General features: G+C 47.4%; 1 protein-coding gene across 1 annotated transcript in view; it reads left to right on the top strand.

Annotated features, from left to right (window-relative positions):
* LOC140429692 (acid sphingomyelinase-like phosphodiesterase 3b) overlaps positions 1-15,965 on the top strand; it is a 100,563-nt gene extending 84,598 nt beyond the window's left edge. The window contains exons 6-8 of the mRNA XM_072517006.1: positions 2,727-2,907; positions 3,933-4,066; positions 14,269-15,965. Coding sequence (XP_072373107.1) covers positions 2,727-2,907; positions 3,933-4,066; positions 14,269-14,634 — 681 coding nt within the window. The 3' untranslated portion in view covers positions 14,635-15,965. The remainder of the gene's footprint in view (positions 1-2,726; positions 2,908-3,932; positions 4,067-14,268) is intronic.
* The last annotated feature ends 1,033 nt before the right edge of the window (positions 15,966-16,998 follow it).

Genomic DNA, 16,998 nt, shown 5'->3' on the forward strand with positions numbered 1-16,998 from the left:
GCGGGAGGCCCCGAAAAGCGCGCGGAATGGCCGACGTCGTCCGGGCCGCGGGCCGGGAGGAACTCGATCGCCTGGACCTGTTCGGCCTCGTGGAGCACTTGGCTCGCCGATCCGGCCGCATAGGACCCCCGCCGCGCCGATTCGGTCGCCTGAAATTGTGCATAGTGGCTAGTCGCGTTTTCGTGCAGGACACAGGCTTCGATTGCGGAGGCTAAGGTGAGGCCTTTTATTTTTAAAAGCTGCTGGCGTAGGGTGCCCGAGGCGACCCCAAAAACGATCTGGTCCCGAATCATGGGTCTGAGGTGGTGTCGTAACCGCAGGACTGCACGAGGATGCGGAGATGGGTAAAGAATGGCTGAAAGAGCTCATCCTTACCTTGCAGGCGCTGCTGGAAGACATACCTATCGAAGCTTTCGTTGACCTCGACGTTGAAGTGTTGGTCGAGCTTGAGAAGGACCGTCTTGTATTTGGATTTGTCCTCACTTTCCGCGAACACCAGGGCGTTGTAGACATGGATGGAGTGCTGCCCTGCGGTGATGAGGAGGATGGCAATCTTTCTGGTGTCCGAGGCGCTCTCTCTTTCGTTGGCTTCCAGAAAGAGCTGGAAGCGCTGCTTGAACAGCTTCAAATTTACGCCGAGGTTCCCAGTGACTTGCAGCGGCTGTGGGGTGTTGGCGGTGTCCATGGCGCAGGATGGCAGATTTGTGGGTCGGTGTCAAATCACTCTTGGTACCATGAAGTGTTAGGCACTCTGATACACAGACAAACCAACATGGTTGCGAATGGTACAACGCAGTTTTATTTCAATGAACTGTTAACTTATTAAACTCTGGTATTCAGCACATGGTGAACCTCTGAGTGGCTGGCAATGAGGTCTGTGCCCTGAGCCCTCTCCTGCTCGAGTGCCCAGGAAGTGTCATGTTCCCTGCTTTGTACTGTGTATGCTCTTGTCCGTCATTGGCTGTCGTGTTTTGTGTGTTGATTGGTCCGTTGATCTGTCCATCATTATGTGTGTATGTATGTGCTGTGATGTTCACCTGAATATCATGACACCACCCAACCACATTGCATGTGTGAAGTGCTCACTTAATTGTGATGACCAATTCAGCAATAGCCTTCAGCCCCTCGGCAAGAGGCCTCAGCAGTCGGTGGGGTTTACGGTTGATCGATGGGGCAGACGGGCAGGGAGAAGGGAATGGGTACACACGATCCAGGGGCTGGCATGGTGGGGCCATGCGGTGTTTCCTCCCTAGCGGCCCCCCTCCCCTCCTTCCTCCCATGTCTGCACGTTATCCCTGTGTCTACGTGGGTTTCCTTCGGGTCGTCCGGTTTCCTCCCACATGTCCCGAAAGATGTGCTTGTTAAATCAATTGGACATTCTGAATTCTCCCTCTGTGTACCAGGCGCTTGAGTGTGGCGACTAGGGAATTTTCACAGTAACTTCATTGCAGTGTTAATATAAACCACATGTGACAATAAAAGATTATTCTTATTAGCAAATTGAACAGTGGTGTTAAGAGGATCCAAGCCAGTTGATAAAACAGAAACCAAAACACAGAGTCCTTTATCAGGAAAGTTTATTGATTTTGTTAAGTCTTACAGCTCTCTTCCAGCCCAGAGCCCCAGCTGTCACCTATTTCTACACTTGTAATATAAACCAAAAGATCAATAAATTGAACAAAAAATGAGTGGTGACAGCCCCCTAGTGGGGCAGTGTAACTAAAACAAAACATCAAAGGAAACCTAACTAACTAAAATAAAATACCATTTCCGACGTGATGATACACCCAAGTGCCCACCAGACGTGGGACCCCGGATCCCCTATTTATATTCAGTTAATATGCAACAGCAAATACCAAACTTCCCCTCACACTTAGATGAGTGAGGTTTGATAATGTTTCTGCCTGGTTTCAAACCGTGGACCTTTTGTGTGTAAAGAAAATGTGATAACCACGACATTTATACTATTACATTTTTTAAAAATCAGGAAATTAAACAAATAAGTGTGGGGGCGGGGGGGAGGGCACTCTGCCTGGGTGGGACACTGTATCTGAAATAAAATGTCGAAAGGAAACTTAATTAATTAAATTTAAAATGTCATTCCTGGGGGAATGGTGCACCCCAGCCCCACTACATTGATATATAACCATGCCCTTCACCTGTGTATCCTATGTGGTAAACCACTGTTACACCTGTATTAGGTGATGTAAGGTAGGACCTGTACTACAGGTTCGCCGGTAGCCCCTGCCTGCTGGCTCCGCCTAGTAGGAGGAGTATAAATATGCGTGTCCTCTATTCAGCAGCCATATCGCCAACTGCTGTGGGCGGCCACACATCTTACTGCAATAAAGCCACAGTTGTACCCAACCTGAGTCTTTGTACAATTGATCGTGCATCATCCTAACAATACAGTGAGCATACCATTAGCAAGTGAGGCTATCTCTCCACACAAGTATCTCATACATAATATATACATACACACTCTTGCTGTCTGCTGTAGAAAGTTATCAGATAGCGAGCAGAAATTTCTCCCCTTCTCTCGAGGTACAGGAATTTATTATCGCAGTCCCAGCACTACTATTGCTCAGATCAGCTAACTCAGCAAAGATTAGCATGGATGCTTTAATATTATCAACAGGAACCAACTTAACCTGTTCAACAATATATGAAATGATAATTGTACTGAGAGGTAAATGGGGCTCACTACACAGTCTTTATATTCTTAGGTTTATATTATTGGACATGTGCCGCCTGGATTTTTTGAAAAAAGGAGAAGGACATCTTGGTATCAACACCACTTCAATAAAAGATACATTGAAATTGTCCAAAAGTATCACAGTGTGATAGCCGGTCAGTTCTTTGGACACCACCATACCGACAGCTTCAGGATGTTCTACAGTGTTTCAGGTAGTGAAACGCATCTTTTATTTTATTTCATGATTTTCTCCCAGTATCTCTGACTCCTGCTGATATGAAGGTCCAGAGACAGTCCATCATTTGTCAGCTTACTGCGTGGCATTGGCTGGTTATAAAACTGAGCGTTTGGCACAACATCAGAGTCTGAAACAGGTGTCTGCAACATCCATTTTCCACTAGTTACCAGATAGTAATAAGGAACATGAACTCTGGCTGATGTTTCTTCCTACCTGTCTATTTAATTTTTCACAGCCAAGTGAGCAACTCGAGCACAGCTTGGAGATTGAAACTGAGCCTTTCTGTTCTGTACAGCGTACTAATGTGTTGGCTGCTTTATAAACTCTGTGAAACAGATGTAGCATGGGTTCTGATTATAGGGAGTGGAAATTTCAAGATGATACGCAAATTTGTAGAATTAATGGACATTATCACAGCAGCCCAATAAATACCACCCTGCATTGAATGCCTGACTGGGTGAGTCTGAAAGTCTAGGTGTAATTCCACCCAGCACAGACACTGATAGAATTATAGAATTAAATAGCACAGGAGGAGGTTATTTGGCCATAGTGAAGAAGTGATGTACTGCCAGAGGTGTAATCCTTCAATGAGAGCTTAAACCCGGGGCGTGACTTAACGGAAATGAAACAGAGTCCCGTGTCGGGCACGTTTAGTCGGGTATCTCCTGGCGCTAGCAGTGCCGAGAAAAACCCTGCTATTAAACATGACTTTGCTTCATTTCTGAGCCCCGGCGAGCAACACTCTGCCAAGGCTGCACTTCGGCCCACTTCCTGCACTCACAGGATGCCATGATCTCTCGACCCCTTGACCCCTCACCACGGCCTCCAGACCTCCTCAACACACCAACTCACCAATTAGGGGATCCTTGAGCCAACCTCATAAGGAAGGGGCAGACCACGCTGGTAGGTCGTGTTAGGATGACTGTCGAAAAGATAGATCTCTGGGTCACTAAAGTCTGGCCATTCCTGTCCTATAGAAATCTTCTGTTTTTCTCTCAGCTTCTCCCATTGGAGTTATGTTTATTGCACCTGGCATTTCTCCATGGAAAACAACACTACCTGGTGTGGCGAATGGAGCTAACAACCCTGGGATTCGGGTATTTGAGTATGATACAAATACATTGGAAATCCAGGTAAGAGGAATCTGTTCTTGCTTCAGTAAATATGGCTGCACTTTATTATTTTGTAAACACATTTAAAATGCTTCCTTCCTTATTCTGATCTCCTAATAGGTAAAAGTCATGGATTTGACAGAGCACCAAGCTCTGGAGACTGAGTGGAATGACAATCCAGTCCAGCTTGAGGAGGATACCATCAATCACCGTCAGGTCGTCCTTTACATTGTAAAATTGAGGGCACTGCCCTTTCTGCCAGTCATTGGCAAGGTGGTGCATGACACGCTGCAAGAGGGGGTCTTTGGCTGTCTCCTCGCAGATACGAACCACCTTCTCATCAGACGCCTGGAGGGTGCCAGCACACAGCTGCATCTGTGATTCAATCTGCCGGATGATTTCCAGCGGTTCACTAGGCAATGTGATGGAGCGGGACAGTGCATCAGCGATGATGAGCTCCTTGCCAGGCGTGTACACTAAGTCAAAGTCGTACCTCCTGAGTTTGAGGAGGATGCGCTGCAACCGAGGCGTCATGTGGTTCAGGTCCTTGTGGATAATGTGGACCAGGGGCCTGTGATCCATCTCAACAGTGAATGTCAGCAGGCTGTAGACATAGTCGTGAAACTTGAGAATGCCAGTGAGAAGATCAGGCATTCCTTCTCTATTTGCGCATACCTTGTTTCGGTGGGCGTCATGGCCCTCAATGCGTAAGCTACCGGTGCCCAGGATGAAGTGTCATTGCGTTGAAGCAGCACCGCACCGATGCCATCCTGGCTCGCATCTGTCGAGATCTTCGTCTTCCTGTCTGGGTCGCAAAATGCCAAGACGGGTGCAGCGGTGAGCTTGGCTTTCAGCTCCAACCACTCTGCCTGATGTGCTGCCTTCCACTCAATGGCAGTGGACTTTTTCACCAGGTGTCGTAGGGCCGTGGTGTGTGAGGCCAGGTTTGGGATGAACTTGCCCAGAAAATTGACCATGCCGAGGAAGCGCATCACCGCCTTCTTGTCTTCAGTGACCTTCATGGCTTCGGTGGCCTTGGCCTTGTCTGTGTCCGAGCGCTCGCCCTGCTGAGAGATCTGGTCACCTAGGAACTTGAGTGTCGACATGCCAAAGCAACATTTAGACCTGTTCAGCTTCAGCCATTGGCGTGGACACGGCGGAATACCTGCTGGAGACAGGAAACATGCTCTTCAGGGGTCGTGGACCATATGATGATGTCGTCCACATGCACACGAACCCCTTCAATGCCCTCCATCATTCTGCTCCATGATGCGATGAAAGATCTCCAATGCTGAGACAATGCCAAACAGCATGCGATTATAGCAGTATCTGCCAAACGGTGTGTTGAAGGTGCAGAGCTTTCTGCTGGACTCATCCAGCTGGATTTGCCAAAATCCATGTGACACATCTAACTTGGTGAAAAAACGTGCGTGTGCCATCTCACTGGTGAGTTCCTCCCACTTCGGGATGGGGTAGTGTTCACGCATTATATTCTTATTGAGATCTTTGGGATCAATGCAGATGCGCAGGTCTCCCGAAGGCTTTCTAACACATACCATCTAGCTGACACAGTCAGTCGGTCCGGTTACCTTGGAAATTATGCCCTGTTGCTGAAGATCCTTGAGCTGTGCCTTCAGGCGCTCCCTCAGCGGAGCTGGGACCCGGCGTGGTGCGTGGGCCACTGGCTTGGCATCAGGTTGTAGCAGAATCTTGTATCGATATGGCAGCGTGCCCATCCCGTCGAACACATCCAGATACTGAGCGAGGATGTCGTCAATGCCGGCCTGAAGATCCACATTGGAGGATGTCGTTGTGTAAACCTGCTGCACGAGGTTCAGCTGCTTGCAGGCATGCGTGTCAAGTAGGGATGCCCTGTCTGGCTTGACGATTTCAAAACGTAACCGTGCATGGGTGCTCAGGTTGGAGACGAGTAGATGGCAGGATCCCAGTACCGTGATGGCATTTCCGTTGTAGTCTTGCAGGCTGCTGGAAGGACCTTGGGGGGCTTCTTGATGAGTTTGAAATCTGCCTGTGAGAGGAGGTTGGCAGAAGCACCTGTGTTCAGCTTAAACTGGATGGAGCAGTGGGTGACCTGCATCACCGCACGCCATTTGTCCGCAGAATCCACAGGAGGATGGATTGAATTTGTGATGAGTTGGATGTGGCATATTCACATTTGGTAATGAAGCCCACACAGTAGGCGGAGTCAAGGCATTATTCCTCTGGATCCGTTGTGCTGCCAGGATCAGAATCCTGTAATCATTGTTGCACACTCTGAATGCGCCGTTGTCAGAATTGGGAGCGCTGGCCCCTGACTGGTGGAGCAGACCTGCACAAGGCTGCATAGTGTCCAGGCTTCCCGCAGTTTAAACATCGCCTGACTCTTGCAGGGCAGTGTTTCTTTAAGTGGGCGTTGCCGCAGTTCGAGCACGTCATGACGTCGGAGTCCTGACGCTCCACGCGTCGTCGCACATGCGCAGTGCGGGTGTCGGCTGTTTCGTTATCCCGTTCGTATCGCGCACGCGTGGGGCCCTGTGAAAAGTGCGCGAAATGGCCGCTTTCATCAATGCTGAGGCGTTGCATCCGGGAGATGGCCTGCACACTCTCTGCCTCGTGGGAGGCAAGTTTCTCATTTTCAGCCGATTTGTACTGGTCATAATGATTTTTGGCGTGCTCATGCACTGTGCATGTTTCAATCGCGACTGACAGGGTCATATGCTTGATTTTCAGTACCTGCTCTCTCAGAGGATCAGAGTGAACTCCAAAAACGATTTGGTCTCTGATCATGGAGTCAGCAATATTGTTGCAGGACAGCGTTAGCAGGCGGAGGTTAGATAAGGAGTTGAAAGATTCATCTTCGCCTTGTAGACGCTGTTTGAATATGTAGCGCTCGTAGATTTCATTGGTGTCCACTTCACAGTGACTGTCAAACTTGTCCAGGATGGTCTGAAACTTTGTCTTGTCCTGGCCCTCGGTGAAGTGAAAAGAGTTGAAGAGTTCGATGGCCAGCAGAAACTTTTGCTTCAATGTCTGCCAGTTGGCACTGAGATTGCCGGAGGTCCTGAGCTGGTTAGGAGCCTGAATCTTCTCCATGGTGCCGGGATACATTCGTTGGTTGTCATGGAACGGACTGAGGTAAACCACCTAGATTAAGCAGTGTCCTGGTAGCATGTTGTGTTATGTACTCTGGGATAACACAGGCTGCAACTGGATGCAGCTTTAACCAAAAGATACTCCAGACCTTGAAGTTAGTTCAATCTGATTTATTGAACCAGTAGCACAGTTAACACAGTTCTCTATGAGTTCGACTCTCTGCTAACCTAAGTGTGGTTACTCTGTCTGACTGAACCAGACTAGCTCTTAGCCACGTGCTGGAGGTGTGAAACTGTACATCCACCCTGACTCACTCTGTCAATGTTCATCAGTGGAAAGAGGCGGAGTGTGAGCGCCTCATGCCTTTTATAGTGAGATACCATCCCGAGTGTCCTGCCTGTTCATTGGTCATGTCCTGTTCTCTGTGTTCATTAGCTGCCTGTCTGTGCCTGCCTGTATATCATTACATTCACTTCGAGGGTAAACTTTATCCAACTCTGTCTCTGTCCAGTGAGTGCCCTGCAGGCCTACACACAAGGTTGACACCTCACACCTCCATGGTTTCTAATTTAATGAGACTGAAATGAATGCTTAGCAATAGCGATGTTCGGTGCGATTTAACGGAAACATTTCTAAGTGTAATTTTGGGCACAGTTCGCGGGTTGTTTCTTGAAGGCCGTGTTGGGAAGATATTTAATAGCACCTAGTGCCGAAAATGAGCCTCCACGAGTGTCTTGATAATACTAGCAATCACGCCGTCTGTTTCGTCAGTCTCGCGTCTCAGCGTCTCGCCGCTAACAAGGGGGAGCTGTTTTTAAACACTCCCTCACAATTCAATCCCAGTCAACATACAAGTATGGCAGCTCACAGACCAGCTCCTCACTTTGGGGATGACGACTTGGACAGGTTTATTAACGCTGTGGATTGAAATGGGGCATCCAGTTCCCCGAGAGGGTCGGAGGGCCAGCAGCGGGACCACCAATGCCACCTGGGAGGCAGTGGCAGCAGCTGGCAGTGAGGGCAGCATGACCAGGAAGACGAGGGTCCAATGTTGGAAGAAGACCAACGACATCCACCAAGCTGCAAAAGTAAGTTACCACCTTCTCCTGGCATCAGTTCTGCCTGCCACCCCTCAAATTCCCAATCCACCCCCCCCCCCCCCCCACCACCACCACCACAAATCACTTGGTGACAACTTGCACCTTCCCCAAATCCGATCTTGTGCTTGTTCCTCAGTAGCCCTTGCACCAAACAACACAATCCCTTCATGTCCCGCTTGGGCACAGTGGTCCAAGACCAAACATCCCCGATGCAAACTCTATGCAGAGGATGGGTCTGAGCGCACTGTCAGCTGAAAAATAGGAGTCAGACTTTGGCATAAACCAAGGAGCACCAGAGCAAACCTCACAGTGGGTTTTCATCACTCCCCTGCCTTGTGTATTGACCCGAGTTGGGGTGAAGAAGGCGAATGAGGGGGGAAGGAGGGAAATAGGAGGGAGAGAGGGGAATGGAAAGACGGTGAAGAAAGAGGGGGATGGGGTCGGAGGGAAATGGGGGAGGAGAAGAATGGGATGAAGTGGGGGAAAGAGGGGAATAGGAGGAGGAAAGAGGAGAATGGAGGGTGGAAGAGGAATGGGGGAAGGAGGGAAGTGAGGGGGGGAGGTGGTGAACTGGGACAAAGCATCATCTATGAGAAGTGGGTGAGGATGTGGGCCTCCCTGGTCCTCAGGGCATGCTGGACCCTAGCCGCCACCTTTCCTCCATCCTCCAGCTCCTGAGGTTCCTCCCCGAACTCATCCTCCATCCCTTCCTGGTCTGCCTCCTCTCCTCAGACAAGGCCACATATCTGACCTCCTCCAGCATGTCGCTCCGCTGCAGTGCCATGGTGTGGAGGGTGCAGCAGATCACCACAAAGTGGGAAACCCTTTGGGGGTGAACTGCAGTCCACCATCAGAGCGGCCCAGGCACTGAAACCACACTTTGAACAGTCTATTGCACCGCAATGTGGCAGCATGGACCTCATTATATCGGGTCTCCGCCTTGGTCTCCGGCTGGTGTCACCAGCATTGACCTCAGCGGATACCCCTTATCCCCTGTGAGCCAACCCATTATCCTGGGGTGGTCCTCTCATAGACGCTGGGGATCTCTGAGTGTCCCAGGATGTTGCTGTCATGCATGCTCCCTGGATATTGTGCACATACATGCATGATCTGGAGGTGGTGGTCGCACATGAGTTGAACATTCAGCGAGTGGAACCCCTTCATATTAATGCCTCAGTGCATGCAAGACTACATGCATTCCATCAATTACCCCCTAGATCTGGGGTGTCCCGGCGATGGCAGAGAATTCTGCAGCCCAGGCATCTTGGTGGGCTTGTTCCAGCTCAAATTTGATGTAGTCAGCTGTTCGGGCATACAGGGCATCGGTGAGGTCACGGATGCCCTTATGGGTTGAAGCTTGCGATATGCCGTACAAGTCCCCATTCGAGCCCAGGAATGATCTGGTTACAAAGAGGTTCAGGGCTACAGTGATCTTCACGGCCACTGGAAGCGAGTGTCTTCCTCCTCCATGGACTGCCAAGTCCACGAGGACATGGCACAGGTGCCGTACTGTCTCCTTGTTGAGGCGGAATCTCCTGCGGCACATGCAGTCCGTCATCTCCTCAAAAGGCCAACGACGCCTATACACCTTGGCCCGTCACTTGCGTCCCCCTCTGGGTCCATCCTCGATGTATAGGCAGCCAGGCCTTCAGGGTGTGCGGGTCTGCCTCCTACACTTAGGGTGCAGCCTCAAGCCTGCTTCAACGTTGCTACCTTCTCTGGCGTCTGAATGCCAGGGCTGCCACCCGCACCACCAGGGCAGCCTCTGCGGGACCAACACTGCCACCCATTTTGGTATCTGTAAGGAATTGATGAAGGAAAGAGACCGACATCAGAAGGGGCTTCCATCCAGGACCCTCAAATCCCCCAAGCCACCCCCACCCTTACATGTCCCACCTTCTCTCAGAGAGCCTTCCAGCGAGCTGTTGTGCTGGAAAACCTCACTCTCCACACTCACCCCCGGCCACTGCAAGAGCCCCTATACCCTAAATCCTTGCCTGGAGCATTAGACAGATGCCCTTCCCTGATCCACACACACTCACACACTTTGGTCGCGATGATATCCCTGGTGCTGAAGCCCAGCTCTTGAGTGTTTGATTTTTGGCTGCTGCCTCTCCGGTGCTGACGTTTCTAGAGGTTAGGCAAACTGTTCAGGCTTCAAAGGTTGATTGAAATACGAGGCAAGAATATCATCTGAGACATGGCATGTGTACCCACAAGAATCCACCGAAGTGATGTTTTATTTGCAAAAAACGGTCAACATTAACAAAGATTCAAAGATCTTTGTAACATTCCCATATCACACCAACCAGTAAACAACAAGGAAACATCACTGTTCCATATTGGTACCAATACAAAGCTATATAGCTCATGTTCACAAAACAATCCAAACACATGGTATTACCCCTCGCAGGCTCCTCAACAGAAATGGAGGATAAACCAGAGGATATGTTATCATGTCCAGAACTTTGACTTGGAAATAATCTGTCTATCAATGCGTGACTTGTTTCACGTATCAGTGCCATTCTCTGTCCGGGAGCCGTAGCTGTGCAGGCCCCCCACACGGCCTATTCTCACCGGAACTTAATCCTGGCATCCACATATTCCAATATCGCTCAAGGTGCAGTTGAACATCCATGACTTCCAGCGTGTTTAACCTGCGGTGATGTGCCAGTTACATGCAGCAGTCACCACACCAGCAACAAAAGCATCAGCAATCTGCAAAAGCATTTCTTCAATGGCAATAGCAGCTGGCCCATTCGGAACAATGTCACGCACAAGGTACCACAGCGCTTTCTTGCTTCAAACCGGATTCCCTTCTGGACTCATTCGTCCCCCTGAGCCTGGTGTTCCAGGACCCAGACATCTGAGAAAAAAATGTCCTGATTTCTAGTTACAGAAAAGAAAGAAAACAGCAACAACAGCCTCCAGGCATTTGCAGCCACCAGCAGGAGCAAGCAGCAAACACATCCTGCAGCTGTGAAGTGCTCGCACAGCTAACAAGGCCAATTCCTTATTAGCAATAGCCTTCGGCTGTCAAGTTAGAGGCTGCTCACAGTCAAAGGGAGAAAAAAAAATAATTGGGAACTCTAAATTTTTTTTTTTTTAAATTAAAAACCCCACCCCAGACCAGGATCGACTCCTGACCTGGAACGTTTCAGTCCCTGACCAAGCCAAACCCCTCCATGAGGGGCCCCATGATCAGCTCCAGTACCTTTGCTCTTCATGCCGGAAAATAGAAATGGCCACTCACCTCCTCACTTCCCCATATCAGCCATTGCGGCAGCTTCACGTTTTAAAAAAACAGTACGAAACAACGCCCACATTATTTCTCACTGGGGAGCCGGTTAATTCCCGTGAGGCCGTTACATTCAACTTCAATCTTGTTAAAGTAATGGAAATTAATGCAAATTTGAGGTTAATGAACTCGCCATCAGGAGCAGGCTGGTTAGGTAGCAAACTGATTCGCGCCTGGTGCAAATCTCCATTTTTGCCTTTCCCTCCACTTAACCTGCATGACCAGATCCGCACTGGGTGCAACGCTATGGTTAAATCACACCCACAGAATCTGCGTTTAGTCTCTGTAGACATATTAATTTTTAATAAAAAAAAAAAATTCCAATTAAGGGACAATTTCATGTGGCCAATCCACCTACCCTGTATGGGCGGGATTCTCCCAACGGGAGTCTAAGTGCCGTCGCCAGAGTAAAAACCGGAGCGGTTTACTCCGGCGTCGGCGCCCGTTCCCAGACCCCTATTCTCCCCCCCTCCGTGGAGCTAGCAGGGGCGTTGTACAATCTACGGGGGCGGGGCCTCGGCGCACCGTCAGAGACCCGGCGCCGCGTAAAAGACACGGCGCATTGGGTCCCACGCATGCGCAGTTGGGCCGGCGCCAACTAGTGAATGCTCGGTGGCCGTCCTCCCACAGGCCACACTGCACAAACATTGCGGATGGATCCAGGCTCGCGGCGGAGGAAAGGAGGCCCGCCGACAGAGAGGCCAGCCTGCCGATCGGTTGGTCCCGTTCGCGTACCAGGCCACTCCGGAGGCACCCCGGGGAACGGAGCCCCGCTCCCTCCCCATAGGCTGCCCCCCACGTACTTCGCAACGAGTACCGCCGGCAGCGACCAGGTGTGGACGGCGCCAGCGGGACTAGGCCGTTTACGCACGGCCGCTCGCCGTTTGCGCCGATTCTCCGAATGGCCTGGCGCAATTCGCGCAGCGCTGGTTTTGTGGGGGTGGGAAAATCGCGTGCGGGTGTCGGGGCGGCATGGCGCGATTCACGCGACGCCCCAGCGATTCTCCCACCCGCCGGGCGGCGGGGAGGAGGGGGGGGCAGGGGGAGAATACCGCCCTACATCTTTGGGTTGTGGGGGTGAGACCCATGCAGACACGGGGAGAATGTGAATGTGTAAACTCCACACGGACAGGATCCACTGTGCTGTGAGACAGCAGTGCTAACCACTGCACCACCATGCTGCCCATCTATATAGGTATTAATAAATCATCATTCAACAGTTCTTCATTGACTAGACTCCATTTCCTCCTCAAACAGGATGCATTTAAACTTTAAATACTTATTTATTTGTGTCAAGCAGAAGAATTGTAATTATTTAACGTTCTGTTTCTATTTCAGTTGAGGTAGTTTCAAATTCTATTGTCCATTGGAAATTCATTGTGGGTACACTGCTTAATCATTAAAAATCACAAGCAAATAGCTAACAATGAGAAATAAAACCTTAATCACAAACTATGGTCAATGTAAAATCCCACTGTGTGTGTTCCTAGAGTCGTTTACAATTTTCTAGTCCATATTGAGAGGGAAGTACCTTGGATTTCTAAACAAAATATTAGCAAATGTGCATTTTAATGTCTAATTTATAAAAAGTAGCAGGGGAGGTCCAACCTTCAAGAAAATAATCTGCATTTTTCCTGCTACCCTGAGACATATAAAGTGGACTTCTTTCTTTACTACTTTAACTCTTTTTAATAGAACAGTTCATTGGAACGGATCTGAAAGAAACTTGCACTGAGGGTTCTCGTAAACTCTGAGGCAAAAATTTTAACTCTCGCCTTGTAACTGATTGTAGTATGTTTAACGGTGATTCTCAGTCTGTTGTCAGCAAGCACCAATCACATTAAAGTATTCCCACAGACGGTCAACCAGAAAACGAAAAGCAAAATAATCAAATCACTTCTTAAAGATATTACATGGTGGGTGGCATGGTGGTGCAGTGGTTAGCACTGCTGCCTCACAGCACCGAGGACCTGGGTTCGATCCCGGCCCTGGGTCACTGTCCATGTGGAGTTTGCACATTCTCCCCGTGTCTGCGTGGGTCTCACCCCCACAACCCAAAGATGTGCAGGGTAGGTGGATTGACCATGCTAAATTGCCCCTTAATTGGAAGTAAAAAGTATTGGGCACTTTAAAATTTATTTTAAATGAATAAATAAATAAATAAAAAAGATTTTACACGATGTGAAATAAGAGACATACTTAATCAACTGAAGTAGAAATTCATGAAACACTTCAAAATATTTTAATCATTTAAAGAAATCTACTTTCCAGAAATCTAGTACTGAATCATTACGGAGGCACTGACCAACAATGTTTTTTCAGGGCCAGGTAAATTGTTCAACAGTAGTTACTGCTTGGATCACCATATCACTGGACTTTTTATGAGATTTGTAAGAATGATAAAAGAAAGAATCTGTAGGGCAACAAGGTAAGTGGGACTAGCTGAGTAACTCTTAAGAGAGGTAGCATAGACAGACATATTGAATGGTCGCCTCCTAGTGCTGTAACCATTCCATGATTCTGTTTGCACTAAATCCTGAAATTGCAATCAGATTCAGACTGATTGTTTGCTGTCAAAAACCCTGCAAATTTTCCAGACCAAAGTCAATTTTACAAATGATTTATTTTTTGCATATTTAAGCACTCGCAGCAATTTGGTTTAATAGTCATTACTCATCAATAATTCACAGTTAGTTTCACCACTACTGCAGTAATCTCTGACTTTTCTTTAGGATATGGTGACATACTACTTCAATTTAAGCTATGCCAACACAATAGCTCCACTATGGCAATTGGAGTACCGTTTAACTGAAGCATTCAACGTTCCAGATGGTACAGTTCAATCTATGCAAATGGTACTGGATAAGTTATACAATAATAGCTACTACCTGCAGAAATATTATAAATATAATTCTGTAAACTACGATTTAACTGAATGTGACACAAACTGCAGAATTGATCAGATTTGTGCAATCAAGGAAGTTGACATAGTTAAATATGAAGATTGTGTGGAAAGAGAAAGCTCTTCTTCCACTCTTCCTGCACAAGTATCTGTCATTTCATCTCTGCTGCTTTCCATCCTGTTTCTTCAGTTCTAGCATACACTAAATCTATACAAATGTGCCAAAGTATGAGGATCCTACACATTGTTTAATGGGGAATCTGCGCATGACAATAATTTATACTTCAAAATCCACATGTACTTTATTCAGTGTGATTAATCTAGCGTGGGTCCTTGTTAAGTTAAAACAGAATAATCAATTTCATCCATTGACTTTGTGATGATTATGTAGCAATTGAGAAGAAGAAATGCAACTAAACTGCATCTATGGCAGCCAGTCCACGTTGAAAATGATCTTCATGGACACTCTTCTGCAGTCAACCAACTACATTGCATGAAATGGAGAGTCATTACAGCATAGATGGACATTCAGTCCGTTGAGTCCATGCTACTCTCTGCAGAGCAATGGTCAGCCCTATTCCTCTGTTCTATCCCCATAGCCCTGCTGGTTTATTTCTTTCAACTGCTCATTCAATATCCTTTTGAAATCACTGATTTTCTCTGCTTCCACCAGCCTCATGGACAGCAAGTTCCAGGCAATTATTATTTTCTGTGTTAAAATGTTCTTCCTCACAATCCCCTATATCTCTTGTCCAAAATTTAAACTGTGTTCCCTAGTACTCTCACCTAATGGCAACAGCTGTTTTTGGTCTACTTTATCAAAACCTGTTGTAATCTTCTACATGGACTGCAGCGGTTCAAGAAGGCAGCTCACTGTCATCTTTTTAAGGGCAAATAGGGATGGGCAATAAATGCTGGCCTAGCAAGCGATGCCCATATTGTGGAAATTATTTCAAAAAAACTCTAATCAGATCTCCTCTCAAGCATCTTTGTTCCAAGGAGAACAACCACAGCTTCCCCAATCTAACTTTGCAACTAAAATCCCTCATCTCTGGAACTAAGCTTTCATTCACATTACAGTTGAAATGACTGGAATTCACATGTTTTTTTCCTAACGTTTGCACACAAAACAAAATGAATCCTTCCGTTTAATAAATATTACAGTTCTGATTAATAAGCCGTCAGTTAATTTTGCAGTTATTTTGCTTGCAGTTATTTTTGATAGTCTCTATGTACATTGATTGTATAAAACCATTTGAAAATGACTTTGTGTATTGAATGGGCTGAAGCCACAGAATATGTTTTCAAAGACTGAACAGTAGCATTTTAAGTGACTTAAACAGCAGTTCCTAGGAGGGCCAAGCATCTCCATCACTAAACCTTACCATTTACCAAGCTAGCAGAACAAAGTTGTGATGTCTACATGTAGCTCACCAGAGACAAGTCAAATTAAATGAATGTGAATGACACACCTTCTGAACCATTCACAAAATATCCAACATAACCTGCGCATTCGGGTGGAGGTGGTCGGGGTGGAGGTGGCGGGGGGGGGGGGGGGGGGGGGGGGGGGGGGGGGGGAGTGGACCAAGCCGTTAGAGTTTTGGACAATGGACCCCAGCTGAGAAGAGGGCCACACTGACCTTATTAACCTAACAACTGTAAACAATGAACTTGTTCTAACCATGTTGGGTAACTGGCTAGTTTGTAAAGGAAGGTCATGTGACGGCAAGTTGGCCCTTTGTGTAAAAATACACTGATTTCCCGGGTCAGAGAGCAGAAAGAAAATGGTGACATCAAGACTTTGCAGTTCCTTTTCTCTTTCTCTCTCCAGCCATTCTGCAAGTGTGCCCTACCCGTATTTCGAGGTGGTCATGTGCTACTTTAACTATAGATTTCATCAGTTAAAACAGTCAACTTAGTAACACTGCAATTGTATTTTCCTGTTAAGACGAGTTTGACGTGGAAATTTGCATTGGAACACATTTATACCCGTGTATGACACTCAAAATAAAAACTGATTACCTCCAGTAAACCATTTTCTCTGTTATTGATGTTAAAATCACACCTGCACCCAGTACCTTGTATCGCGACTCGTCAAACCCCAGGCAGCACCTTTAACATAAACCAAGGAGCTACTGACTTCAGAAGGAGGGATATAAATCATCTGTTGACATTTAAAATGATTTCAAGACAGAGTCCAGGAAGATTACTGAACCCGTCCTGGAATTGTTCAAGTCATTGATCTACAGGAACCATATATAATTGATTCTCTTCTTGTACTCCCCTCCAGTTACCTCCCCTCCATCTTCGTAACTTGCTTCTGCATTTTTGTGTGTGTGCATCTCTTGAATAAATGTGAGTGAGAGAGTTGGAGTACTTTAAAAAAATTATTTTTACATATTGGACGTTAATTACAATACATACCATTTCCTTTCCTTGTAAAATTTACAAGGAAACCTGTTCGTTAAACTTCAGTGGAAACTCTATATTAAGAACTATGAAACAAGTCTTGACTTCTTTGACTACAGGTTTATTGTGTTGTGCAATCACTTCTCTAACA

Source organism: Scyliorhinus torazame, chromosome 1 (assembly GCF_047496885.1).
Source record: "Scyliorhinus torazame isolate Kashiwa2021f chromosome 1, sScyTor2.1, whole genome shotgun sequence".
NCBI classification, from domain to species: Eukaryota; Metazoa; Chordata; class Chondrichthyes; order Carcharhiniformes; family Scyliorhinidae; genus Scyliorhinus; species Scyliorhinus torazame.